This window comes from Hydra viridissima, unplaced genomic scaffold (assembly GCF_058129835.1).
Source record: "Hydra viridissima isolate aposymbiotic clone 2 unplaced genomic scaffold, HvirCarnegie_v1 scaffold_2, whole genome shotgun sequence".
Classification (NCBI taxonomy): domain Eukaryota; kingdom Metazoa; phylum Cnidaria; class Hydrozoa; order Anthoathecata; family Hydridae; genus Hydra; species Hydra viridissima.
The window spans coordinates 16,389,700-16,416,997 of record NW_028324301.1 but is presented as its reverse complement, the minus strand read 5'-3'; the positions used below and the strand labels follow the sequence as shown (position 1 = coordinate 16,416,997).

The following is a 27,298-nucleotide window of genomic DNA, read 5'->3' as shown; positions in this document are numbered from 1 at the left end:
GAATTACTTTACAAGAAAAAATTTAAACATCTTTACAATATGAAATAGAATAAAACTTAATAAAAGATTTCTTGAACAAAAACAGATTTCACCCTTTTCATTTATGCGCTTTCAGACTCTACTAGTGATGTATCCGTATTTATTATTCATAGCAGCCATTCTTTCAGCTTCGTAAAGTCCGAGACGTTCAACCTTATTCGCGTAAGAGTGTTTCAAGTGAGATAACCGTATCTTCTCTTCATCTTGTTCGCTGCTCATTTCGTTGATAACTCTACTGAGTTGCTGGTGAAAATCGCAAATGTCATCGCTTAAGCCATTAAGTTCTTCTTGAAATGTTACTGAAAAAAGAGAAATTACTGACTTCTTACATTTCGAAAACTCTGTTGCTAACAAAAGTAAAAAATTACTCTTTTTATTTCATTTGATTTCTTTAAAATATTTATCATATATATAAGTAGTCATTCTTATGAACCGACGCTGTAAACTTTGAACTTACACTGAGGCCTGATCTTATGAGACTTGTTTTTAATATGTCTAACGACATCGATGGTTACTCCGACAACAGAGAAACAACCAATTAGAAGCGCAAGCCATTTCAGAGCGCTGTGAAAGGCAGGAGAGTCTTTTGAAAAAATGTCTTTTAAAACCTGGCCTGCGTCTTGGACAACGAGCGTCTAAATTAACAAAATAACAATTATTTCTACAATCATTACTTCCACTTTTAGTTGGACTTCTTCTATTTTCAGTTCATTAAGTAAAACAATGCACATCAAAAAATACCGGAATACGATCGTTAAATGAGGCAGCAAATGCAGAAATTTCGTCGCTTTTTGACCCAATGAAACTTTCAATATCTTTAGTTAAAACCATACTAAAACCAGACATCACAAACCCATAGCCAGTTTTTTTATTTTCAACCGATTGAACCTTAAGCGATTTTGCATCAAGTACAGACTGGTAATCCATCATGGAGAAAGCATCAACATACACGATGTCAACCACTTTCTGCTGCAAGTTATCAAGCATACTTGGTATATCCGTAAAATTTGTTACTAAAAAAAGAGAGCTTAAACCATTACTGTTTATCAATCCTCTTCATCGCAATTATCACTATTCATTAATCCCTCGTCCTTATTGTCATCGTCATCGTAATCATGATCATGATTATCATGATCATGATCACCATCGTCGTTGTCACAGTTATCGTCATCTTTACCTTTTGCATTCTTTAAAACTGCAAGTCTTTCTTCAAATGAATTTTTCAATACAGCAACCTAAATAAAAACTTGTTAAAAAAAAAATAACAAATTTATCATTAAAAAATGAAATGGAAAGCAAAATAAACAGATAAAAATAAAACATTTTGAACAGTTTGGTACACTGAAACCATAAAGACCTTGGAATCGTACAACATCAAGTCTTCTGATGCACTAAGACTGGTCAAGTTTGTAACTATAAAACCAACAATCAAACCGTTTAGAATCAATCCAGTTAAAAACCAAATCAATGCAAAGGTTCTTGCAGGAATAGAACGAGGACTTAAATCACCATATCTGTTTAAAATACAAAACATTACTTGTAAACTGAAATATAACTTTTTGATGACTGAAATAAAACAATTTTTAAATAAAAAGGCCAAAAAGAATGTTTAAAGAACCTCACCCGATTGTTGTCATGGTGACAAATGTAAACCAAAACCCAGAGAGTGGTCCTCTTAAAGAACTTCCCTTTGAGAACTGATCTGGATTTGCAAACTGATCCTAAAAGTAAATTATTTTGTAAAAAATGGCACCCTACACTTTCTTATGCAACTTAAGATATCTCCTTTGATTAGTTTTCAAACTTATAGCATATATTTTCATTTGGGAAATTTAAAGAATGCAACAAAAACTAAAATGTGTAAACTGTGATAAATTTTATTTAGTTCTATGCCGTGACAAATATAAAAACAATCCCTGAAATTATCTCAGGCTTCTTACTTGTGACAAACTGATCAAATTAAAGCAGTAACATCACATATTATTCCAAAATAAGGCAAGACATCTAGCATTTTATCATGATCATTTATGACACACCAAAAACATAGCAGCTTAAAATAAATTTCACTTAACTGTCTTCAAAAAAATATCTTTAAAATAAGCTCTTAAATGATGTCTTAAAAAAAAAACTCTTTTTTGATTAAGATTTTCATTAATGTTAATCTTTAACAACAGCATCATAAAAAGTTTTCTAAATAAATTATTATTACAGAAAAAAATACATAAGCTTCAAGTTTAATTACTGAGATTATTACAGGCAAAAACATTCAACTTACAGTGAACCATATGAAGATGCCAAACAAAGAAGCAATCGCATAGCTGATAAGCAGTAAGGGCCATACGTTAAAAACACCTAATATCATTTTGTTGATTACATCATTTATTTTATTTTCATCACGCACAACCATCAGGATGCCTGGTGACTTGACCAGCATAGAAAATATGCTGTCAGGTGCTACTTCATAGCCTTCTATTCCATATATAGGAAAACTTAAATCTACATCATCATTTATCGAGTTTTTCAATTCAAACTCTGAGCTTTTCACAGGATCATCACCAAACTTCGATTGAGTAAAGTACAGTTCAGAATTAGAGTAGCCTTGACATGAACCGCAAGACTGAACGACCATCTCTTGTAACAACTTAATAAAAAAACCACTGGGATTCGAATTAGAGTCCATTACAGTAAACGGGTTCTTAATGTACAAGTTTGCATAAATTTGCTCTGCACATTTGCATGTCCCTGAAACAATCTTAAACAGTTAAACCTAAATGCATAAACTTTATCAACACAAAAGCACTAGTACACATACAGAAAGTGAAACTAGTTAAGAACAGTCACTGACTTGCTTGGTATTCAGGAGCAGGTCCACTCCCAGTAACTGTAAAACCTGCAACACTGATATTGTAAACAGCATAGTTAAGAATATCTCTTTGCTTGTAGTAAAGGGTGAATTTATCAAAGTCCAAAACAACCTTTTTTTTCTCTCCACCTATTTCCATTCCTGATTGATAGCTTAAATAATAGACAAGTCGATATCCACGCAAAATGCCATTCACATACTGTTGTGGTATTGGATTCCAAGACACTGACCACCAGCTCATAGATTGCATGTCGTTTACTTTAAAACCAGGCACAGGAACAGAGGGCACTATAAAACAGAAAAAAACTTGCTTAGATTTAAGTACATTAGTTTAACAGAATGTTAGATAAACGCAGAAGGAAAACTAAAACAAATTCTGATACATTTAACTTCTCTTAGCATTCTGTTTTGATTTTTCAGATCAAGATTACAAAGTATATACTAATATAAAAAACCCCCTTCCCCTCTTGCCATAAATTACAAAAAAGCAAAATAAAAACTACTTTTAACCTCCTTCTATTGTTTTGCACATAGTAAATTGAACAGGACCATCCCCATTAGAATTGTACCCATGCACCTCTACTAGATAGAGAGAAGAGGGTTTCAAATTCTTTATTGTGAAAGCATTAAAACCAAACTGCGCTTCTACTTCTTGATATGGTACCTTAGCTCTATAAATCTTGTATCTTATTCGATAGCCAAGAATTTTGCCGTTTTGATACTTTTCTGGAATTTCAGTCCACTCTATGTAAATTTCAGTTGGTTTTGGGGAAAACGAGCTTGCTGTTGGAGGAGGCATTTCAGGAGCTAATGATAGAATCTCAGATACTCAATAAAAATTTCCAAAAAGCATTTCGAAAATTGAAAAAACAACATCAGTTGTAACAAACTGCAGAAAAGTCAGAAAAACAACGCAGAAAACAATATTGACTTACGACTTTCAACTGGCTGAAAGGTAAATGTGACACTAGGCAAACCATTTCCATTCTCTGGTGCAGTCAGCATGTAGGCTTTATATTTATGAGATGTGATTAGATCTGGCACAAATCCAAACGCACTACTTAAGTCTAAGCCTCTTCGCTGCCATGTAGAATTTTCAACTGAAATATCCCTGTAAAACACATAAAACCACAACTCTGTTTTGTTGCAAGGGTCTTTTAACCATGTTAACATTACAGTGTTTTTATCATAGGCTGAGACTGACATGTTGTAAGGTGGCAGGCAAGGTACTAAAATTCAAAAACATACTTACAAAAGATAAATGCACAAAGCAAACTAAAACTGCACAAAAATTTAATCAGAAAGCATCATAGATTAAATTTTAGAAAATTACCATCATTAGAGTAGTATGTTGTACTTGCTACACTGATATTCATTAATGTCCCAGTTTTATCAATTCCATCTAGAAACTCAACAATTTGGTAATGCAAATAATCAAACTTCAACACATAATTAACAATGATGCTACCAGCTCTGAATTGAACAAACTTTTTAAATTATTATTATTTTCACAGGTTTATTTTTCATTTATCAATAAGTAACTTCAAAGTTACACCTAACCATATTTCTTGGGAAATGACATGAACTATAGTGTAATAATAATATTACATTCTCTAGAAGAGACTTACAGGTGTTATGAGAATATCTCTAGACATCTATAAATCTCTGTTAAGTAGAGTCCTGAGATGTATTGGAACTTATGATTCTTACAGAAATATCGCACAAACCAAATAATTGCACTTATTGATTTATATAGAATTTTGCAAAATGTTTATTTTGTAAATCTTTCAACAGAATAATGTAAGATTTTTTGTATTCCTGACAAAACAAAGATGGATTACAGCTCAATAGCAATACTGGTCAGTTTTAAATTGGTAACACTTGAAGTTGGATGTTAAGTATTAAATTTTGTTTCAAGCATTCAAGAAATACTTTTGAGATTCAATATACAAAACATTTTATCCAACCAAAAGTAAGAGTAATTAAGGTTTTACTCACTGAAGACTTGTAACTTCCAGACCTTTAAGGCCAGTTAAATTCAATTCAGCACAGTACTTGTACACCTAAAAAAAAACTTAGGACATATAAAAGAGATATGCCAATTTTTTTTGATTAACACAAAATGCAATGACTCATTGGCTGAAAGTTTATTATAAAATTAAAAATCATGTGCTGAATTGACTCATTCTAAATGGAATCAACAAAAGTAACGTTTGATCGCCCTCCTTAACCTTTTCTGATTTAACATAAAATCACTATTCATAATGCTGAAGATTGCAACCATGCTGAGAATCTGAAGTCTTAAACAAAATGTTGAGCTTTACTTGACTAAAATTTTACAAATTTCCTTTCAATATGATTACAACCTTTAAATTGAGAACTACGTGTAAAATGTTGATAAAAGTTAAATAAGAGATTCATTACACCTGATGATATTTGTCAATTGTAGTTAAATGATCATACTTAAACTTTGAGCCTGGTAAAGTGAAGAAAGATTAAGGTGAATATGATACTTTTAGGCTTTTCTTCATTTTTTATTTACAAAGAGAACTGCACTGAACATCTTACAGTTTTTTACTATTCTTTCAAATAGATATGCAATTACATAGAATGGACTCATGTTTATACAAAATAGTCATACTTAATTTCTTAGATAAGATTAAAGTTGTACAATTTCATTTTTCCTGCACTCACAGTTTTCATTTCTTCTGCATTCTGTTTAGATTTCTCTTTCTCTACTTTCTTCTTTATGACAACATCTTTCTTTGTTCTCTCTTTATTCTGAAAAGTTTGCAGAGTATTTAATAGAATTACTCTGCAAACACCCTTTCAAACTTTAGTTTTGTACCATTAGGTAATTTGGTCTGCAATTGAAAAAACCATGAAATAGTCAACTTAGAACCATTTGTGTTGTTTCATGCTTATAACAACTTTAACCAGCTCATAAAAACCATTCAAATTTTATTGATGACATCTCTTGCCACATTAGTAAACTGAATAGTTAAAATACTCAAGGCATCAGCCATAAATCTTTCCTCATGCATAGCACCTGCCTAGCTGAGGAAATCTAAAGTTCTTAATGCTCCCAACATATAAATTAGTCAGTTTGACCTTACTGTAATCAGTCCATGCAAACACCTCATGTATTTTAGAGTTTATTTGGCCGCCATGTATTTTAGAGTTTATTTGGCCATAAAAAATTCGAGGAGTTCACAGTGATCCAAATATATTTTACCACAACTTGTTTAATCAAGAATCTGAACCCATATTTTTAAACCTAACAAAAAAGAGTTTACTTGATTCCCCCTAAAAAAAATAGTCATGAAATGTAAAGCATGAGTTTCATTTTTATGACAGTTGCAGAGAACTTAAAGTCAATTATGCTGGTTAGGTTGATTCACATTTCTAATAGAAAAGCAAATATTTCTTTTAGAATTGAATTTATAATTGTATATATTGTTCCAAACTATATTGCAATCAAGTTTGTAAGAGATCTTTGTAATTAAGTTAAGATTAGAGGTTGCTCAATGCTCCTTAAGTTTTAATTATATGATTAAACTTTAAAAAAATCTGATCAATTTACCTTACTCAAAAGTTTCTTTGTTAACTCTATACAAATAAGTATGCCATATAACAAAAGCAGAGCAACATATTAGATATCTTTTCACTAGACAACTATAATGTCTGAACTGAACCTGCTAGGAAATACCTATTTATCTGTACCTACTGCTGCAGGAAAACATACTACTTGAAAATATTTGCACACTATAGAAGTATAAAGTAAGTTAGAAACCAAATAAGAAGTTCAAGCACTTAATAAAGTTTTAAAACAAATAAATTCAAGTTACAACTTAAAACTTTGTACAGGTTATTGATGTTGGAATCTCAATCTGGAAGGCCATTAATTAGAAATTTCAGCAGGTAGCTTTATCTCTTTAGAATGATTGAATAATTATCAATCTTTCTTTTAACCTAGGCCATTTTGAATATGAATAGGTTCAAAAATAACTTTTACATGGTATAAAGGTATAGCCATTATAACTTTTTCATTAAGTTGCATGTTAAACTACTTTATTCTTATAACTATCTGCATATTACATAATATTAATTAAAATACATTAGATAAATATATAAATCTGATTATTAAGGTGAAATTGACACACTTGAGTGCTTGAACTTCACGTTATGAATACTACTGGTAAAGCAAAAAATTCATATCATTAAGTAAAATTTATGAAATTAATAAAACCCTTTAAATGCTTCAACTTTAAAAATGGTAGTATAGGACAAAATGAAAAAAATTGACACCAATTTTCAGAGAACAAAAGGTTGTTACTAACTGTAAGTCTCTATAATTCATTAAGAAAACTCTAACTTACACAATACACAACCAAAGAAAGATTTACACTTTATGCTACTGCTCAGACTGAGCAAACAATGCTGACGTAACAATAAAGTGATAGATTATTGTAAATCTGTAGATTCTTGTTCATTAAGTTATACTTACTTGGTATGCATCAATCCTTGTAATTTAAAAAAAAAAAAAAAAAAAAAAATATGAAGCAACTCCCTTTAATCAAAATTTTCATTTCTTGCTTGTGTCCTTTACAAAATGTTTACATATGATTAAACAAAATATTTACATTTGTTAGAATCCTAGTTAAAGATTTTCAACTGAACAAGTCATAATCAACTAAACTACATTTTGCTTTGTATCAAAATTTTTTCTACTAGCATAAAGAAGACAACTGCAAACAATAAAAAATAATGCAAATATTAAATAAAAACAACAGCCATAAGTTTAAGTCTTACTAAGGATGTAAAATTAGCAACAAAATCTTGAGCTTCTTGTGATAAGATGTTATACATTCTCCAATTCCATTTCATTTGGATTTTTTGAACCATGTTGACTCCAACAGCTGAAGGAAACAAAACATTTAATTTTAGCTCAAAAGTCAAAATAAAAACAAATAAAGCATTTAACACATTGACGGACAGTAGAAACAAGTGAAGTTCAAAAATTAACACTATGTGTTTTTGTAATATTTAGAATATCAGCACATTGACGGACAGTAGGAGCAAGTGAAGCTCGAAAATCAACACTATATACTTTTGTAATTTTCAGAATATTAGAAGTAAAGTTTTACTTTTTCTGCTTAAGTAAACTTAAATTTAACAAATTCAGCACCTTTAAATAGGTTGTGGCTATTAACCACATAATGAACTTTGCTTTGATGGCTGTAGACACAAGTGTCCGTCAACAGGTTAATTACTTATAGAAAATTAAAAGAAAAAAAAATTAACTAATAGGAAATATAACGTACGTGTGCAACTCTGCATGAAACAAGGCACAGTCATTATGTCAGTACCTTTACATGTTAAGCCATTCAATGCTGGTACTGGGTTATTGCAATAACGTCTACGTGTACGCAACCCATTTCCACACGGTCTGTCACATATGGACCATTCAGTCCAATTTGAGAAACCGCCGTTCACTACAGCAAAAGAACTCATGCAAGAATAAACATTTGAAAAAAGTAACTTTAACAACACAGATATGTGAAAATCTATTGTCTGTCTGCATTTTCATATTTTTAGCTTGCAAACATAAAAAAACTTGAGAAATAAAGTTGCATTTATAAATACTGTTACTCATGAGCTTAGCATACTGTTATTGCAAAATAAATGAGTAAAGTATTTAGAACCACTAAAGATTAAAGAAGAAAAAATGATAATGTATAATAAATAAAAGATAGAAAAAATTAGATCAAAACTTTCAGACATGTGTAAATTAAATATCTGAAGAAAAAAAAATTAATCACGAAATATATTGCTCACATCCTCAGCTCACTGTATTTGCAAACTAAATAAGTAAAAAAATCAGTAATGCTTGTAAATCCTGAGGCATCTTCAATTAAGCAACTCCTATATTTTGGTATAACACTGATATTTTGGAAATTTAATTCAACAAAAAACAGTTTTAAGATACAATAAGTTATTTTACAACATAATTCTTATCTGTAAAATCACACCCAAAAAATAATATGTAAAAATTATGAAATTCTCTGTATTTTTCAGTAGCTCTTTTTTAGATTAGCTTTAGTTGACATTGATGAAAAAATGCAAAAGAAATTTAAAAAGATTAAGTTACAAAAAAGATTATGTTTTTGTGGATTTAACTTTTACAGAAAATTATAAAAAAAATTCCATGTTAAAATGTAAACAATATGTCATTATAAAATACAATATGCCACTTTGCCATTTCTGTAAGAAATCAAAACAGAAAAACTTGCTGTGTGAACAACATAAAAAACAAAACGTTACACTTTTATGAATTCTATTATCATACCTGGACAAGGAAATGCATTGCATTCAGGACGCTCATCTCTATCTGGACCTTGACATGGAGTGCCCCCTCCAGCTGGGGGTGGGTTGTTGCATTCTCTGGTACGAATTTCATAGCCAAAACCACAAGTTTCATTGCAAGCTTGGTATTCTCCCCATTTTCCCCACTCACCATCAACTGATGAAGATGAAGAGCAAAGTTTTTTATTTAAAAGAATGTAAAAACAAAAAAATAATGATAAGGACTTTTAGAAAAGATAACTTCTAACAAAAACTCTAATTAAAACTGCAAGAACTAGATAAATAAATACCATCTGTAATTCAGCATAGTTAAAAGTTCAAAAGCTTAGTGGAAATTGTATATATATATAACCTGGACATTCTGGCTTGTTGCAGATTTCAGTTTCAACTGATATTCCCAAGCACACAGTCCCTATGCAGGTTCTTTTCCTTACTCTGATGCTATCTTTTCCACAAGTCTTGCTGCAAAAACTCCACTTTGCCCATTTTGAAAATCCATAGTCTTCTACAAATTTACAAGTTTGGTTGTTAAAACTAGATATTCTTTAATCATATTAGTTAATTATGACAAAATATTAATGAATAAACACTCAACAGCAAAGTAGTAATAACTGTTGTACAAAATAGAGCTGTAACTACAAAACATCTATTGATGGTTTGCTACTTTAAAAGACAACTTCTAAACTGATTGAACAATAGTGACACATTTTATTTTTTATTTTTATCTTATATAGTTTTTATGAGCAGATCAATAACACCATGCTAAATCTTTTGTTATAAAAAGTTTACCTGGACTGATGCAGTTACACAACCTTTGCATTTTTGGACGACTAAAAGTGAGTTGTGTTTCACAAGGAATTTCATCTGGTAAATTTGTGTACCCAATACAATTTCCTGTAGCATTATCAAAACTAGGATCCAGTTCAGAGCTATAAACAGTATTAGCTAGACTGTTAGGACATCTGATCGGTGTAGTGGCATCCAAGAAAATAGAACTACCATTGTAAGTTTTCAAAAAAAAATTTGAACAGATGTAGCCATTTTGATAACATACAGCTGTGCAATTCGTTTGGCTTTCTTCTCCAAGAACAAAACCTAATTAAGCAATCTTTTTTTACATTTGTTTGTAAAATAAAAAAAGAAAAACTTAACTTTTGGTTAAGTTAGACAAAGAAAAAAAAAAAAAATTTTAACCTGAGCATTTAGCAAGTTGACAAGTTTTATATTCTATTGCATCTCCGGAGCAATTATAACCTCCTTCTGAGAAAGGTGTACAATCACGTGTTCTCTTTTGTTTTCCTTTGTCACAAGTTTGGCTGCAACTGTCCCAATAGGACCATTCCAACCATCTACCATCAACTAGAACATTAATAACCCGAAAAGAGAAATTACCTCTTAGAATGCAAAAGATCTTATCATGAAATAAAAGATACAATTCCAAACAAATATTAAAATCATAAAAAATTTTATGATCATGAGCAAATATAAGAGCTTTGTCTAATAGTAATGATTACTCAATTTATTAGATATCAAAAAATAACTAACAGTTGCAATCAACCAAAAATTATTACATAAAGTAATTGTAACTTTTAGAAATTGTGTAATGCAATCAACACTTACTGAATCCCATAGCACTGGCAATTACAAAAACCTCTCTTCCACATCCAGCTTGATTACAAGCAGCTACGCTAATCCGATGAGTGCTTCCTCGATCAAGATTGCTGAAATTAAACTGCAGTAATGAAAAATTCACATAATGGAAACAATCTTCTCCAGCAGTTGTAGCATTACTGAACATTTGTTTGCGACAGATTCTATAGCTAGATATTACTCCATGACTTTTTTCAATTGGCACGCCACTCCAACTTATTCTTATAGTTCTTACATTGTCACTTGAGTTTGATATAAACTCTGGGGCATCAGGTACTAAAACATACTTTTATAGTCAACCAAAACAAAATATAAATGATCACAAAAAACAACTACCAATTGCCAAAAAATATGTTATTTAATGCATGAAGTGTGATCCAATATTTTACTTACAACTCTCAGCAGTCACTACTTCATATTCAGGACTCCATGAGCCATTACCAACACGTGTGAAATACCTTAACTTTATTTTGTACACAAAGAATGGCACCAAATTGTCAAAACTAATTTTTACCAAGCCATTGAACAATGCATCTGGGTTTAACAAAAACTCATGATCTTCAGTAACAGATACAGATTGGTTTTGCAATGTTTCTGTTTCTGGTAACAAACCAGCAAACGAGTAGATGGTTATAGTAGCATGAATACCAACAACAATGCCGTTCATTTCATATACACCTGGGGGTTCTATTGTTACATAAATGGTATATGGTGTTGTTTGAAAGCTACTGATTTTTGGAATTGCATCTGGAGCTATAATAAGCAAAACATGATAAACAAAACACAATTAGCAAAACCAATCATAATAACAACAACAAAAAATACACTTTTAAAAGAAATTTTTAATGTAAAAAACTGAATTTGATTAAAAAAGTCATTTTCATACTGTCTTCATCAGTGTAGGCACACTTTTCAGAGCTAAATGGACCTGTCCCATTTACATTTCTGGCTGCAACTTTACAACAAACTAACTCATACTTTGACAAGTTTTGTAAACTTGCAGAGATACTTGAATAATTAGAAGATATTGGTCCTGATCGTCTCCCATCACAGCTTAAAATATAATCAAGTAAAACTCCATTTTCACAGCTAGCATCTAGTTTATTCCATGATACTAACATTGATGTGGAAGATTTGTTTTGCAATTGAAGAAACTCAGGCTCACAGCCTGGAATATCTGAATATGTTTGAAAGGACACACTTTTAGAAATGTTACCACATCCCATCTCATTGCATGGTTGTATGGACACTTGATAGCTTACATAAGGATGCAATCCTCTCAAGTTTAATTCAAAATCTGTAGATTGGTTAAAATATGCTGATATTTTTACTTCATCACAAGGAGCTGAGTTTCCAGCAAAAGACTCAAGTGAATGTTCAAACTCGATTGGTTGTTTAAGATATTCCTCCGTTAATGAACCAGGATTATAACCCTCCACTGTATTACTGCCTGCATTAACAGCAACACCACTTGCACCACCATTTGCACCACCATTTGCACCACCATTCGCAACACCATTCGCACCACCATTTGAACCACCATTTGCATTAACAGTAACATGAAACAACCAATATTTATTTCCTCGAAAGTGTGTTGGATTAACACTCTCATGGAAAATGGTTGCACTTCTTGGACTAGATACATAAACTTTTTTAATAACAGGATTTACACAATCAGGTTCTAAAGATAAAATTATTCCAAAAAAAAATTGGTTTTCATAATTTAAATATCATGCTAAAAGAATACTGAAGCTTAATTTATTCAAGCAATTGCTTATACCAAAAACTGTTTATTTCTCTAATTTATCAGACTTTTAATACTATTGTTTATAATGTTACTGAATATTGTTTTGAATAAAACTTCAAAAACTTTTGTTTAGATAAAAAAGTTTTCGGAAAATAGTTCTTTTCAGAAAAAAAAAAAAAATCTGGTAAAACTGGTAAGATTTGGAGAAATCATTGATTCCATATTGTAAAACTGGTGGGTACTGCAAATCCTTATGAACAAAACAGTTTTTTAAACTTCAAATTCATTTACATTATGACTGCAAAAATCCCCTACAATACAAAAAGACATTTAGCTTTAATAGAAAACTTATGGTACAAGTTAATAATGCATTTCTCTTTTATATTGTTATATGTTTTAAAATAAAATTGATGCATTAAGAACTTTTTGGTAATTCTTTTTTTTGATGAACAACTACTTTTTTTTTGCATAACATGAAAATTATTTCTCTACAACTAACTAATTTAGTAGAATCTATGGACTTGATAACATATTATTTATCCCGAAATTTGCTGTGGATATTATTTTTTTAGATTTCGCAAAGGCCTTCGACTCAGTACCACATCAGAGATAATTATTAAACTTATCAGCTTATGGTATAAAAGGCAAATTATTGAAGTGGATTGAAGATTTTTTACATTCATGTAAGCAACAAGTTCTTATGGGTGATTTTATATCTATTTGGGTGATGGTTTTGAGCAGAGTCCCACAAGGTTCCGTGCTGGGGCCAATTTTATTTATCATTTTCATAAACAATTTGAATGAAATCATCTCAAATAATTCAAAATTTTATGCTGATGATTCAAAGATAATAGCTGAAGTGAGTAAATTGACACAATGTTTATCATTACAAGGCAATATTAATAATGTTTTAGAGTGGTGTAAAGACTGGTTAATCAACTTAAACGTCAATAAATATAAAAAAATGCACATTGGCAAAGAGAACCTAATGTACAATTATAGTATTAATAAAGTAGATGTCACACTAACCTTAGAATCGTCAAATTAAAAAAGAAATTTAGGAATCACAATAAGATCGGATTTGAAATGGAAAACGCAAGTGTTAAACGTATGTAACAAAGCAAATGCCATAATTGGTCTGATAAAAAGAACATTTAGCATAATAAACTTAGAAATGATAGAAATTTTGTATTAATTATATCTACTACCACATTTAGAATATGCAAGTGTAATATGGTGTCCCTATGATACTAACATTTACATTCGCAATGGTATGATAGCCAGTGATGTTAACAATTAAATGCTTGTATGTTTATGTGTATGGTAATGTTTATAGTATGGTTATGTTTATAGTAATGGCTGCAATAACCTAGTGATAGGTTCTGCAGGGATACATTATCTCTGCTTCAGCATTGATATATATTACATTATATATATTATATTACAACTAACTAAAAAGTAGACATACAAACATTTGAATTAATATCTGTTCTATTTTCTTCTCAAACCCAATTTTATTCATAATTATTCTATTAAATCTTAATCATTTTCCTAAAAATTTTCATAAATTTTTTTTCACATAAAATTGTTAATGATAGCTGTTTTGAAATTTTCAAAAGATCTAAAAGTTAATTTGGAAGTTAAAAAAAACAACAAACAAACTTTGAGAGCAGTCTTTTACTATATCAAGAGCCCACAATTAAGATATCTTAAACTTACTACTAAAAACCATGTAGTGTCTCTCTTTAATTGAAGTTAGTAACATTTTACTTAGGAAAAATATTGGTGCTTAGGCAGCAATTAGAAAACCCATGCTGACAGCTAGAGCAAAAAGAGATAATTGCTTAGTCCTTAGAAAAACAGAAACAAGTAATTTTGAACAATTTTAAAACAATAATTTAAAAATACCAATACTGAATTAGAAGCTAGGAGGGCCATGCTTTTACCTCCCTTACTCCACACACATTTGTTTTTCAAAGGCAAATAGCTATTAACATAAATTATCTAGCCAAGTTGCTTAACACATAAACTCAGCTCAGTCTCCAATTATAGAAAAAGTAAATACTTCAATGTTTTTATAAGCTTTAAAAAAATTTATTATCTATTGTTAATTTTTACTTGCCATTAGGTTGTGATTAAATTTGAATTTTATATTATTAATTATAATATTTTTTTCCAAATTCTAGATTAAAAACTGGTATAGATTCTATTTTTTAGTTTAGAATTCAAATACAAATAAGTACTGAAGAGTGAATAATACCTATTCTTATGCATCCATTCAAAACAAAACGTATTGATTGGATATATTTTGTTTAAAGATGATGTTAGTATCAACTTTAAGATAAAGATAACATTAGAACATTACTTATCACTGTGTCTTTAAGTAAATAAAATTTTGTTAACCTAAAAAATTAAACTATGTTTAGAATTTTTAATTAAAATTGTTCTTGTTTAGCACTGGAAAAACTTAAAGAAAAGTTCATTTGCTATTCTTAGCAAGAACAAAAAAAAAGGAAGTCACTTGTGAAAACGAAATGCTAGAAAGTAAACAATAAGAGAAAATACAGATTTACAGAACTTCATACTTCACGTTAAAGAATTATTTTAATCAAACCAATTACAAATTTAAAAATCAAGTGTGTATTAAAATGTGTGCAAGAATTGCAAGAAAGTGTAGGGCATAATGGGAAAGTGGGGCTAAATAAGATAGTTGTATTTATAGGTTAATACTTTTTTTTCATATACATAACTTAGTTTCATCTTGGCCATGATATAGATAATCTATAATACCAAAAAGCATTTTTTTGTTTAGTCAGCAAAATACAAATTTTTTTTAATTTTTATAAGCCATACCATGTCAAGGAACTATTTTTAGTTTGTGCTAATTGGTTTTATCAATATAAAAGCGAAATGGATAACTATAAAACACCCATTTTATGAAGTTATTTACAATTTGATTTTTTAAACTTTTAAGATTTACCATATACATGTTAAAAATTGACACTCAACTTTGATGAGGTTTTGTGATTGTACCAAGCAATTTTCTGAAAAAGCCTGGAAACGGCAGACCCATTTCAATTGTTAACCCAGATTTTGTCAAGAGGAGGATCTGAACCAATCCAGCAACTTGTAGAAACAGATGTCTCCAACCACTACAATAAGACAATGAAAAGCCTCCAGACTTAAAAAATGTAAGAAGATCAGGTCTATCTTTAATAAGAAGAAACCAATTATCCTCCTCTCGAATGAAAAGTATTTCACAATGAACTTGGTCTCAAATTCCTGTCATGATTAATTTATCTCAAACTTGAAGGTTCAGATATCTCTCAGAAAATGCATCTTTCACAGACCATGATTCTTGGAGTGGTCAGCTCTGATGGTAAGAAAATGCCACCAGTATTTCTACCTTCTGGACTGAAAATGAGTGCCAAGACTACCTTTAAAAAATTCTGTAGTCATATGCCCTTCCTAGGGTTCAAGCCAATTATCCTAAACTAGCAATTTTTGTTATGTCTCAAAAGGCTATTGTTACAGAACAATGGCTCGATCACCTCAAACACTAGCCTAGAAATATCTGGCTCTCCTAATCTTAATTATTTGGACTTCAATATCTTGGACTTTCATATGGAAATTAGATTGATGTAAAAAAATTATTATTGGTATGTTTATCTGATGAATTAAAAGTTTTTTCCTTTATCTTTTGTTAATTTAGTACTTTTGGACTCCAAAGTTTTGTCTCAGAAAATGCCAAACTTTAACACATGTACAGTAGTAAAACAATAACTTAAATAAAAGATACACAGAAACATTTTTTTTTTAACTATTATTACTGTTAACTTGTATGAGTAACTATGGTGAGAAATTATCCAAACAAAAAAATTGTGCCAAATGAGATAAAAACTCTATGAAAGAAGCAGTTTTAGCAGTGAGTAATAAGGAACTTAGTGTAATAAAGACTGCTGAGTTATATGACATCTCTTAATCTGCCCTACAGTGATATATTAACAAGAAACTAGTTAGCAATATCATCAGCTAAACAACTAGAGTAAAATAATTTATCACAGTATAGTTATAAACTTGTATTAAGTAAGTATTGTCAATACAAGCTGACCAAGATCTTTTATCTTAAATTAAATCATTTTGAGCCATTTTATGCAACTCCTGTCTCACTCAAGATTATTGTCTCCATAGCTAAGTTAAAGGCAATAAACAGAAAAGAAGGAAAGTCTGAAATCACCATACAAGATTAGCATTGAAGAACATTTTAAAAGAATTATTCAAAAAATGAACACAAAATTACTGGAACCAAGTTGCTTCTATTCTCTTCCAAGAAAAGAATACTAACTGTTAAAAGGCCTCTCATTCCTGTTGCAAATATTGCATTTTTTGTTTGACTTTTCTGGTTGGAGGAGCAAATAGTAATCTTTTGCAAGTGATTTGTAGTAAAATAACATCAAAAGTAAATATAATTGGATTAGATGTATTGATTATAAATTTTGGGTACATGAAAGTTGCTTCCAATTACTTAGAGTACAATATTTCTGTGACTAATGTGTAAATAGTATTTAACTAACACAGTACAGTTTTTTCCTCTAAGTATTTTAAATATTTTTCTCTGTTTTTAGGTTATTGGTTTATCAGTTAATAAGAGTATTTCACAATAAAACACAAAAAATTTCTATATTTTGGTTATTTACTTTTCTTGTGTGTGTGGGTGTATGGGTATGTTGTTCTTTTAAAGGTGTGAACATGTTTTAAATTATAGAATGAAATCATATATAAACTTTTTAAACTACAGAATTAAAGAATATGAGTTGGTCTTTAACTATCCTGTTTTGCTTCACCTTCTTGCAAAATATGAAAGACATGCTACTTTAGAGTTTTGCCACCTTATTTGTTCTACTGGAAACTGGGAGATTTATTAGATAGTTAAAGATTTTAAAATTTTATGAGTTGTTAAAATATTCTCACAAAAAGAATTTAATCAAAAGCACCAAAAACTAGATTTTTTAAAGTAGTACAGATTTGCACATGAATCTTCTTTTTGTTGTTTTTTCTGGTCTTCAATATCAACATGCCTAGAAATTGTAAACCAACACATTGAAGTAGGAAATATGTTACATATTCCTCAAAAAAAATTACAAATGCAACTTAAAGTCATACAACTATACAACATACAAAAAGTCATCACAAAACACTTAAAATTAGCACAAAAAAAATATACAAAAAACAGTAAGAAAAGGAGCAAAAAACTTCAAAATATCATGCACTCAAACTCATAAATTTGTCAAAACTAAAGCAGGAATAAAACAGAAAGAAAAACTATTTAGCAAATTGTTTTGAAATGAGTGTGATTGAAAATTTCTGCAGTTATTTGAAGGGTCTAACCTACAATAGAAATTGGGAAGTCAAAAAGCCTGCAAAATTAATTAATAGAATTAAGTACTGTATGAAGACAATCCCATTATATGTTGAACAGAGCTTTGCTAATTCAACAAAAAGTAGTTAGAATAAAAAACCATCAAAAAGGTTTATTAGAAAAAAAATAAATATAAATTTTGTTACTTTTTATTCCAGTATAATAAATTTTCCTTTTTTGAAAAAACAAACAGTTTAGCTGTTTTTTTATTTCCATATCTTATTTTTCAATGGACACCCATTATTGAAAAAAAATTCATACACCTCTTAGTTATAACACAAACATAACTTTGATTAATAATATTAAACTAATAATATTTTTTTCTTCGAATAACCTAAATGAAATTAGCAAATAATTTAACTTCTTGCAACTAATATGAAAATAATGAAAATAAACTGGCATTTTCATTTTCAGGTTATTCAAAAGAAATTTTATTTTAGCCAGTTTTACATAAAAATGAACATTAAAAAACTGGAAAAAAAAACACTGAAAAAATTAATGACCAGGAAGGTAACAGATTGCATAAAAAAAATATTCCTCTTGTTACAGAAAACAGTACTAAGAACTTTTTCAAAAAAATAAGACTTGTAGAAACAGATGTCTCCAACCACTACAATAAAAATATTTTAACAAATTTAAAATACGTTAACTTATGTTTTGTTACATGCAAATTTTAAAAATTTATATTTTATATGATGAGAATACAATGTAAGGGAACTTATATTCATCACACAATTGATTACACATCGAATTGAATTTTTTTTTTCCTGTAATAAACTTATAATTATACTATATGTAATACTTAATTTTATGATCTGCAACTCAAATAACACTAAAGAAACTTGAAAACCCACATATAGAAGAGTTTTGAAAATGATAGATTTAACATTTTGTTGATATGAAAAAAAATGCACACTCACTTTTAGGTAAACTAATAATGCATATCAAAGGGCTTTTTGGTCCTATAGCAACAGAGAATGCACTGATTTCAGCTGCATACAAATCACAAAAACTTGCAGAATTTAAAACATATTGGTCTTCTTTGATATTAACCCTCTTACTTGAATCCAGCTCTAAAGGTATTCTTTTTACTAACCCATAGTGCAATTCATAATAGCCTGGAGCAATGTCATTCCATTCTTCAGTTGTATTTTTCAAAAGATTCCACTTGAATGTAATAGTTTCATTAAAACTTGCATTTAAACCTTCAGGATAATTGGTAGGGGCTAAAAAAAAAGGAAGTAAAAAATGTTAATAACATTTAGATTTGTAATATCAAATGTTTTTATCAGTTTTCTTTTTTGTATAAAAATGCAATTTTAAAAAAATATTCTAAAAGAAGCTTCAAATTTTATAATACTTATTGGTGATACTTTGATTTATATTAAAAAAATTTTAAATGTTTACAGTAAAAATGGTATTTTAAAGTACAGTAAAAAAGGTATTTTGCATTAAAAAAAGGTATTTTAAACTTCTCTAAAATAAACACTTTAAAATCTATGGCAAAAAATATAATTGAGGCTTAAATGTTTCAAAGCAGTAAGAGTTAGCTGTTTAAAAAGAGCTTTAAGAGAAAAATATACTCATATAAATAATCAAAAGAAATTCTATAGAAAACAAATATCAGTTGATTTTTATTTCAATCCTCAGGTGAAGTTCAAGAAAATTCCTCAAACCATGGTGCCTGTCATCAGTGAGCTGCCAAGTATATGGGCAAGAGTTTGGTAAATAATAATTTAGAGGTTACAATTTCTATTTGAAAGAACATAAAATACATAAGATACTTACCCGAAATGTGCTCTATTTATTAAAAGTATGACTTTCTTTCATTTGAAACATTTGTTAAAACTGAATCATGTTAAAACTTTATTATGTTATGACGATATTATGTTAAAACTGTATTATTTTATAACTATATTATGAAAAAACTATATTATGTTACAACAATTTTCATTTGAAATATTTGTTAAAACTATATTATGTTATAACAAGTTTCATTCTAATAGAAAATCATACAACCTTGTGTTTTTACAAAATGATCAGCCAAATTATTTCAAACTTGAAACAGTGAAATTCCACACAACCTAATACTTTGGTTAGTCTTCTTAGCTCCCAAGTTAAATAAGTTCATTTTCTTTGTATATATATATATATAAAAAACTTGCATGTTAATAATTGTAAACAAACCTTCACTCTGAGTTCTTACAACTGTCAGATTCCATGGACCTATACCATAGCCATTTTTTGTGGTAGCATAAGCAAAGATACATAACTGCTTGTATTTAAATATTGTTGTGTTGATACTTATTGTTAATCCATTGTTATTGTTGGAAGCATTATAAATTTGAATTGTGACATTATTTTGATAACTTGAACTAAAATAGATATATCAGTTAAGTGTTAGTTAAAAATAACATGTTTAGTTAAATAATAACTTTAAAGGATATTGTTAGCTAAAAGATATCTCTATCTACATATGCGTGTAAAAATTAAATGAAATGTAAAATTTTTAAATTGTTGCTGTTTTATATGAAAGTTTTTATCTTTTAAAATTGCTTCCTAATGTTAACTAATGTTGTACGATTACAAGATGCATACAGGTTTAAATGCAAACTCTTTTAACAGTGATCTTTAGCTTAAGTGCAAAAGGACTTACAACAATGAGCAATATACCAGCTAGATTTATCAATGAGAAAATCTTTGCAAAATTCAATATCAAATTGTATACAATAAATTTTATATACATCAAGAAATAAAAAAAACAACAACAAATGTTTTAGAATACATTTGTTTATTTAAGTTTGTTTTCATCAAAATAAATTTGTTTGAAACAAATTTATTTTGATAAAAACAAATTTAGATAAACAAGTACAGAGGTTGAAGCAGGCTAAACAATTCAGCATTTAAAGAAGAGAATTTACAGAGTAAACACAAGTTTTTGATTTCATCATGGAAATTGTGAATAAAGCAAAAACTGAGATATTCATATGGTAAAACTAGCATGCTATAACAAGATAAATTTAAAAAAAACATAAACATGTTATGGATATTTGTGAAAATGATTTTGTTAAAAGCTTCTATAGTGTAATTTTCAAGATTTTAGGTTTTCTTTTATGTAGCATCTTTGAAATCTTAGCTAACCCTGACATGAAGGAGGTGGTCTTTTTTCAGTTTTACCAGATTCATTTTTATAGTTAAAATTTATTAGCAGAATATTTTTTCTTAATTTTTTAACTAACTTAAAATTTTCAAGGCTCAACCTCATGAACTTGTAAATTTTTTCAAGATAATATAGAGTTAACAAATAAAGATCTTGTCAGAAACAAAAAAAAAATCAGATTCAGCCTAATGCTTCAGAATGGCTCACCTTAGTTCACATTTAACAGCAACCATTTTATGAAGGGCAGCTAGCTGGAAATGGTGCTAGCTGGATATCTATGTTACCAAATTAAAATCCTGGTCAATTAAATTTAATGACTCTGAAGAGAATTGATAAATCTCAAATTCAGTTGAGATAAAGTTTATAATTTTAACACTTTCCTGGCTAACAGTAACTAAATGTCACAGTGATAATACCTAAATTTGTGGTCAAAAGATGATGTGTCAAACAAGAAGTGGTCTTGACTTGGGTATTTCATGAAGTCATTAAAAATTAAAAGAAATAAAAACAGTTTCTAATGCAAGGAAATATATTGCCATGATTTTTCTAATCAAAACAAATCTGGATTTTCTGCAGTTAGCAATCACTACATCTATAAACAAACAGTTGTTGACACTATGATAAATGTTGATAATTGTTCTGTCACTATTTAACAGTGCTTATAATCAACTGACTGCATTGAACTACTGATTCTTAACATCTGAAGTAAAAATTAACAGCTATTACTATACTTAATGATTTTTTTAAAAAACTTGCCTATTGTAAAACTTAGTGGTAGCTACCAGAAAATGTCATTACAATACAATTTTTCAGCTTATTTCAAACTACATTGGAAGATAAAAATTATTAGATTGGAAAGAAAGTTCTTTTGCACTGAAATAGTTTAATTCATCCTCTGAAAACACAATTAATCTACAATACAACTGCCATTATAATCAACAAAAACTCTCCATTTATTAGGTAAGGAAAGGATCCCATCCTCATATAAGCTGCCTGGCTGTGTCTCTAAGAATTTATAAATGTTGGTTATGAGTTGACATAGAGACATCATCCAAGCTCTGAAATATGAAGTTGCAGGGCACGGAAAAGGTGATAGTTGCTTTGAGCATGTCTAGAGAATATGGTGTGTAGGGCAAGATCCCCACATGTCAATTTTGCAGTCTGGTGCTGCACATTGTCATCCAGAAAATAAATTTTTTGGTGTTGTGTCCACATTTGAATGATCTTATGAGTCTTTCCATATGTTGACAGTAATAATCAGCTGTTATGGTGGTGTTGGGAGGAAGAAGCTCCAAATGCATGATGTCATATAGGTCCCACCACACTGACAATATGATCATCTTTTGGTGAGGATCTGTTTTGGGCTCTGGTTTTGCCCACTTTTTAACATTAACCCACTGACACTTGTGGTTTACATAAAGTACCAACTTCACAACACCAGTGATTAAATGATCTAATCAGTCAAAGCATCCATTTTTGGAGAGCAAAAATGTGCAGATCTCCAAGCACATGTCCTTGCCATGTTTTATCAGATGGTGAGGAACCCAGATTCTAAATTTACAACCTTTCTTAATCAATGAAGACACAACAACACTGAATACATTGGAGGGTGGAGGCTATACAGCTGCTACTAAGTTTTGGATCCTCCTCCACCAATTTGTGCACTGCTTCAGAATCAACTTCAGTTGGACAACCAGACATTTGAAGAACTTCTAGTTGGAAGTTATAGCAAAAAAAAGTTGAAACAAAATTTGACAAGTGCATTTGGTAATACTGAATTGGCCTAGGGTGTGGCATATGCTATTATTGGCCTCCTCTGCAAAATGACTGAGCTGGAACTCATATATGATGCGGTTTGGAATATAGGATTTCTGATCTGACATCTTTTGTCAACTGAATCATCTATAATTACTACAGTTTTATGGAAATCTCTAGAAAATAATTTACCATTCATGAATTAAAATATAATGCTAGAGCATTCTAGAAAATCATAAGATTTGCCATGTTATAATGAGACCCATTTGTAATGGCGCAAATATGAAAGAACTTTCTTTCTGACCCAATAGAAAGATTTCTACCAACTTAGACAAGCTAACATGAAATAGTTAAAAAATCTTAAAAGTTTGTGAACTTTAGGCATGCACAGGTACTTTTATGTTTATTTGTAAAAAAAAAATGCTCTCAGGAAAAAGGTTGCAACCCATTGCAACCCATTCAAATATTCATTATAACTCAATTTTTTTTAATAATAATATTATTTAAAAGGTTTTTGCAAACCATTTAAATAATCATTATAATTAAAAAAAAAATTGAGTTATAATGAATATTTGAATGGGTTGCAGCTAACAGTAGTAAAGCTTTTATGAATACCTGTTATTGAACAGTGATTAAATTATTAAATAAATTCCAAATAAGAGAAGTTAAAAAACTTAATTAAAAGTTAAAACTAACCTTTCTAAAGTGTCGCATAAATCTGAGTCTCCTTTCAATCTGTATACAATGTTATAACTGTATGGTTTTCCATTCCAAGAACTGCTCGTAATTTGTATGATATTACATTTGACAACCTTCTGAGTCTGATCCAGTAGACAACTTAGTATAGGCGATTGAACAGGAACTAAAATAAATTTGATAATATGTAAAAGAAACATTTACAAAATAACAACTATAACGCAAGTTATACTAAATAAAGTATTACAACTGAAATTTCTTAACACTGAAAAAGTAAGCAAGATTGTTATGCATGGTATGTAAAGAGTGTAGCAACATGCAACTACAATTAGATAAATTAAAACAATGAACTTCTATATCAATCTAGTTTACTATACTTTCTTCCAATTATACAATTTTCATCTGATCTGAAAATTATTTTTAAAAAAAAAAAAAAAAAAAAAAAGTTTATAATGCCATCATGTACATTCATGTTGATTGCAGCTCACATAACTAAACCTAATAACTTATTTACACTAAAAAAACTTGAGTCTCTTTGTTTTAATTTTCATCAATAATCTAGATTTGGTAGATTTTATAGTTTTGTTTCAGATTAATCAATTTTTAAAGTATTTTACATGAATTTTAGAGTAAAATAGTAACATTTTGGTAAACCCACTAACCTCCCTCTGTTGTCATAAATGTTTTACTCTGTGGAATGCATGGGGTAGGTTTTCTTCTGAAAGTTTCAAACGCAAAACATACTTGATATTCTGTATAACATTCTAATGAATTGATAAAAATAAAGCCTGCGTTGTTAGACCAAATGTTTTTTTTGTTATTATCAGCAACCTTATTGTACTGGACCAAAATCCCACGGATTGGATAGTTTATATCTTCAAAAAGATTCACAGAGAGAACAGCAAAAGTATTGTTTATTTGGCTGACATTATATGATGCATATCGAGAATAATACTCTAAAAATAACATTATATGATGCATATTGAGAATAATACTCTAAAAATAAAGAACTGATATAATTTTAAAAATTAGCTACATTGACAAACTTATAGCATTTATAGCTGTAAAGTATCATTCACATGAACCATTTCAATTACATCCAAAAGTTATTCTAACTAAACAGCTGTTTATTTTGAAACAATGGTAGTGGGATTTTTTAAGGTTGAGCTAGTATAGTAGTCACAAAAGTAATTTAAAAGTAAAAAGCATTGTTAAATACAACTTAATGTGGATAAAAAGCAATTTTCTGTAAAACTTAAAAAACATTTAAAAGAAACTTACCAAGCAGTTCATCTGTTTTGGTGGAACGTGCTAAAAAGGTAATTGACATGTTATGGACATTGAGAATTTTCTAAATTTAGCAGTGAAATTTTAAAGTATATTGAATTATATATAAACTAAGCTTTAATTTATTGAACTATAAATCTGACAGACTGGTTACAAAGGTTCTATTGAGATATTGATAGAATGTTTAAATTGATGATTTTAAAAAGTGTGAACTCTAACTATATGAGTTACTTAATAAAGAATCTAATCTAAACTAAAATCTAAACCAAAAAAAGCATTTCAATATATAACTTGTCATTAACTTGTTTACAGATTTTTTTTAGCAATTAAAAACTAAAGTTAAAAAAATCTTCATTTTTTTTTTTTACTGTTATTTTTTAATTGTTGCAAATTATTTCTTCAAGATTTTCATTAACCAAAATGATACATTTGGAAAAGTTTTGTAAAATTTTTTAAATCATAAAAGCAGTAAACCAAAAGTTAGTGAAACTAAAATTTTTGAACAAGGAATTTGGATAAACTATTTTTTTTGCTCAAAACTTACAACTATTAGTATACCTGATAAAGAAGTCACAAACTGATCTTTAAGATCACAAACCCTTGAAATCACACTTTGATTTTGAACTGTGAAGTATGCATTGAGAACACCACAAACTTGATTGCTTGTATGAAAGTAGAGCAAATGTATTTAATAAATTTGTAATGCTAAACCAGTTCAATCAATCATGAAGAACTGATAATGAGTACAAGTGATAAAAACATCATTTTCACTTCACAAGAAGCAATAAGTTAAAGAAGATACCTTTGCTTTTTTATTGAAGACACTTCAGCATGCAAAAACTCATTTATAGATGAACGAAGTAGTGTTGTAAGCTAAAAGCATTGAAAATCATTAGAATTTTTAATTTTTATTACTATAACATAACTTCTCAAATTTGTTGTTGAAGTATTATCTTTAACTGCATGACAACCAAATTGGTGTCTTCATAATAAAAACAATAACAAACTATTCTTGAATTCATCAATCTTTTATCTGAGAATCATTTAACAATGAAGAATTCAAAGACCTGAAGTTCAAGATCATAAACCACTTTTTCATAAAGATAGCTTCCTTGTAGACTATCATAATAATTCCAAACATCTTTCGAGCAAAAATCAAACAAAAGTGGTTCAATCATTTGCTTAATTTTTTCTACATCACTGATGTTGCCTGCAACAACAACAAAAAGATAGTCAAATTATTTCAATTGTAGCAATACCTATATACAAATATAAAAGGATTAAAAGATTCAAAAGATTTGTTTAGGGAAATTGAAATTAGGTGGAACAGTTTTGTAAAACCTGCTAGCTGTCTGCAAAACAAAACACTTGGTCCAATATCCCCAACAAATATTTCATCTACCAAAGTAGCAGTGGAGCCAACTTTTGACACATATATATTTGAGTCTGTCAATAAATTTGATACCTCAAGTGATTTGGAAGGAATACACTCAGAGGAAATCAGCTCACCATCAATATAAAATGAAATGCTTTCATTAAAAACAAATGCAAAGTTATACCATAAGCCAGATCTCCCAGGTAGTGCAAACAAACACTCATTATAAAATGCCATGACTGGTGTTACTGTGGTTGAAATATTATTTTTTAATTTGTCACAAACTAATGCAACAAGTCCAATTGTAACAATGGGCTCATATCTTTCCCAACTCTCACAAGTTTGTTTGATCCAGATAGAAAACATAAAAGTGCTGTTAGTGTATTTAAAAAGATCACCATTGTCAACAGCAACATTAACTTCATTGACTGACATCCCATTACTAATAAATCCTGGCACCATTTTAACTGATGAAGTCAGATTTACTTCATACCCATTGAGGATGCCTGGTACAAATATTTCATTCCTAGCACTATTGAATGGTTGGAACAAAGTCTTGTTAAAGTTATCTTTATCTAAAAATGCAAATCTCAAGAAGTATCATAAAACAGTATTGATAATTATAACTACCTTTCTATGAATATTACAACTTTGAAAAAATGAAAGAAAATTAACTTGTTCAAAGCAAAACCCAAAAAAAGAAAAAAAAAAGAAAAAAATCGATACTGTTCTGATTTACATATAATAAATTTAATTTAAAAATGAGGATGTAACTAATATCAAAAATCAACTTCTGATAATAGCTATTATAAGATTAGAGGTGAGCATTCAAGCTCAATGAACTAATATTTTCAGAAGTTTGATCAGTTTAACTAGGTGTTGTACTTTTAGATATATTAGTTTATCTAGTAAAATATTCTTTGTATATAAGTTTAACTAAT

The 27,298-nt window shown here is 29.2% G+C and overlaps 1 protein-coding gene across 1 annotated transcript in view; it reads right to left on the bottom strand.

The window, feature by feature from the left end:
• The window catches only part of LOC145195994 (uncharacterized), a 247,611-nt gene that overhangs the window by 142,996 nt on the left and 77,317 nt on the right, over positions 1–27,298 (bottom strand). Inside the window, exons 75-104 of the mRNA XM_090078096.1 lie at positions 26,324–26,932; positions 26,050–26,192; positions 25,785–25,855; positions 25,541–25,644; positions 24,977–25,006; positions 24,358–24,651; positions 23,696–23,861; positions 20,272–20,459; positions 19,005–19,310; positions 11,805–12,599; positions 11,312–11,671; positions 10,889–11,194; positions 10,463–10,627; positions 10,058–10,363; positions 9,621–9,773; positions 9,252–9,425; positions 8,227–8,397; positions 7,715–7,821; positions 4,901–4,965; positions 4,236–4,375; positions 3,838–4,131; positions 3,413–3,709; positions 2,885–3,190; positions 2,315–2,781; positions 1,663–1,760; positions 1,397–1,553; positions 1,217–1,274; positions 781–1,052; positions 497–674; positions 113–338 (exon numbers count right to left, since the gene is read on the bottom strand). Coding sequence (XP_089934222.1) covers positions 113–338; positions 497–674; positions 781–1,052; positions 1,217–1,274; positions 1,397–1,553; positions 1,663–1,760; positions 2,315–2,781; positions 2,885–3,190; positions 3,413–3,709; positions 3,838–4,131; positions 4,236–4,375; positions 4,901–4,965; positions 7,715–7,821; positions 8,227–8,397; positions 9,252–9,425; positions 9,621–9,773; positions 10,058–10,363; positions 10,463–10,627; positions 10,889–11,194; positions 11,312–11,671; positions 11,805–12,599; positions 19,005–19,310; positions 20,272–20,459; positions 23,696–23,861; positions 24,358–24,651; positions 24,977–25,006; positions 25,541–25,644; positions 25,785–25,855; positions 26,050–26,192; positions 26,324–26,932 — 7,006 coding nt within the window. The remainder of the gene's footprint in view (positions 1–112; positions 339–496; positions 675–780; positions 1,053–1,216; positions 1,275–1,396; positions 1,554–1,662; positions 1,761–2,314; positions 2,782–2,884; positions 3,191–3,412; positions 3,710–3,837; positions 4,132–4,235; positions 4,376–4,900; positions 4,966–7,714; positions 7,822–8,226; positions 8,398–9,251; positions 9,426–9,620; positions 9,774–10,057; positions 10,364–10,462; positions 10,628–10,888; positions 11,195–11,311; positions 11,672–11,804; positions 12,600–19,004; positions 19,311–20,271; positions 20,460–23,695; positions 23,862–24,357; positions 24,652–24,976; positions 25,007–25,540; positions 25,645–25,784; positions 25,856–26,049; positions 26,193–26,323; positions 26,933–27,298) is intronic.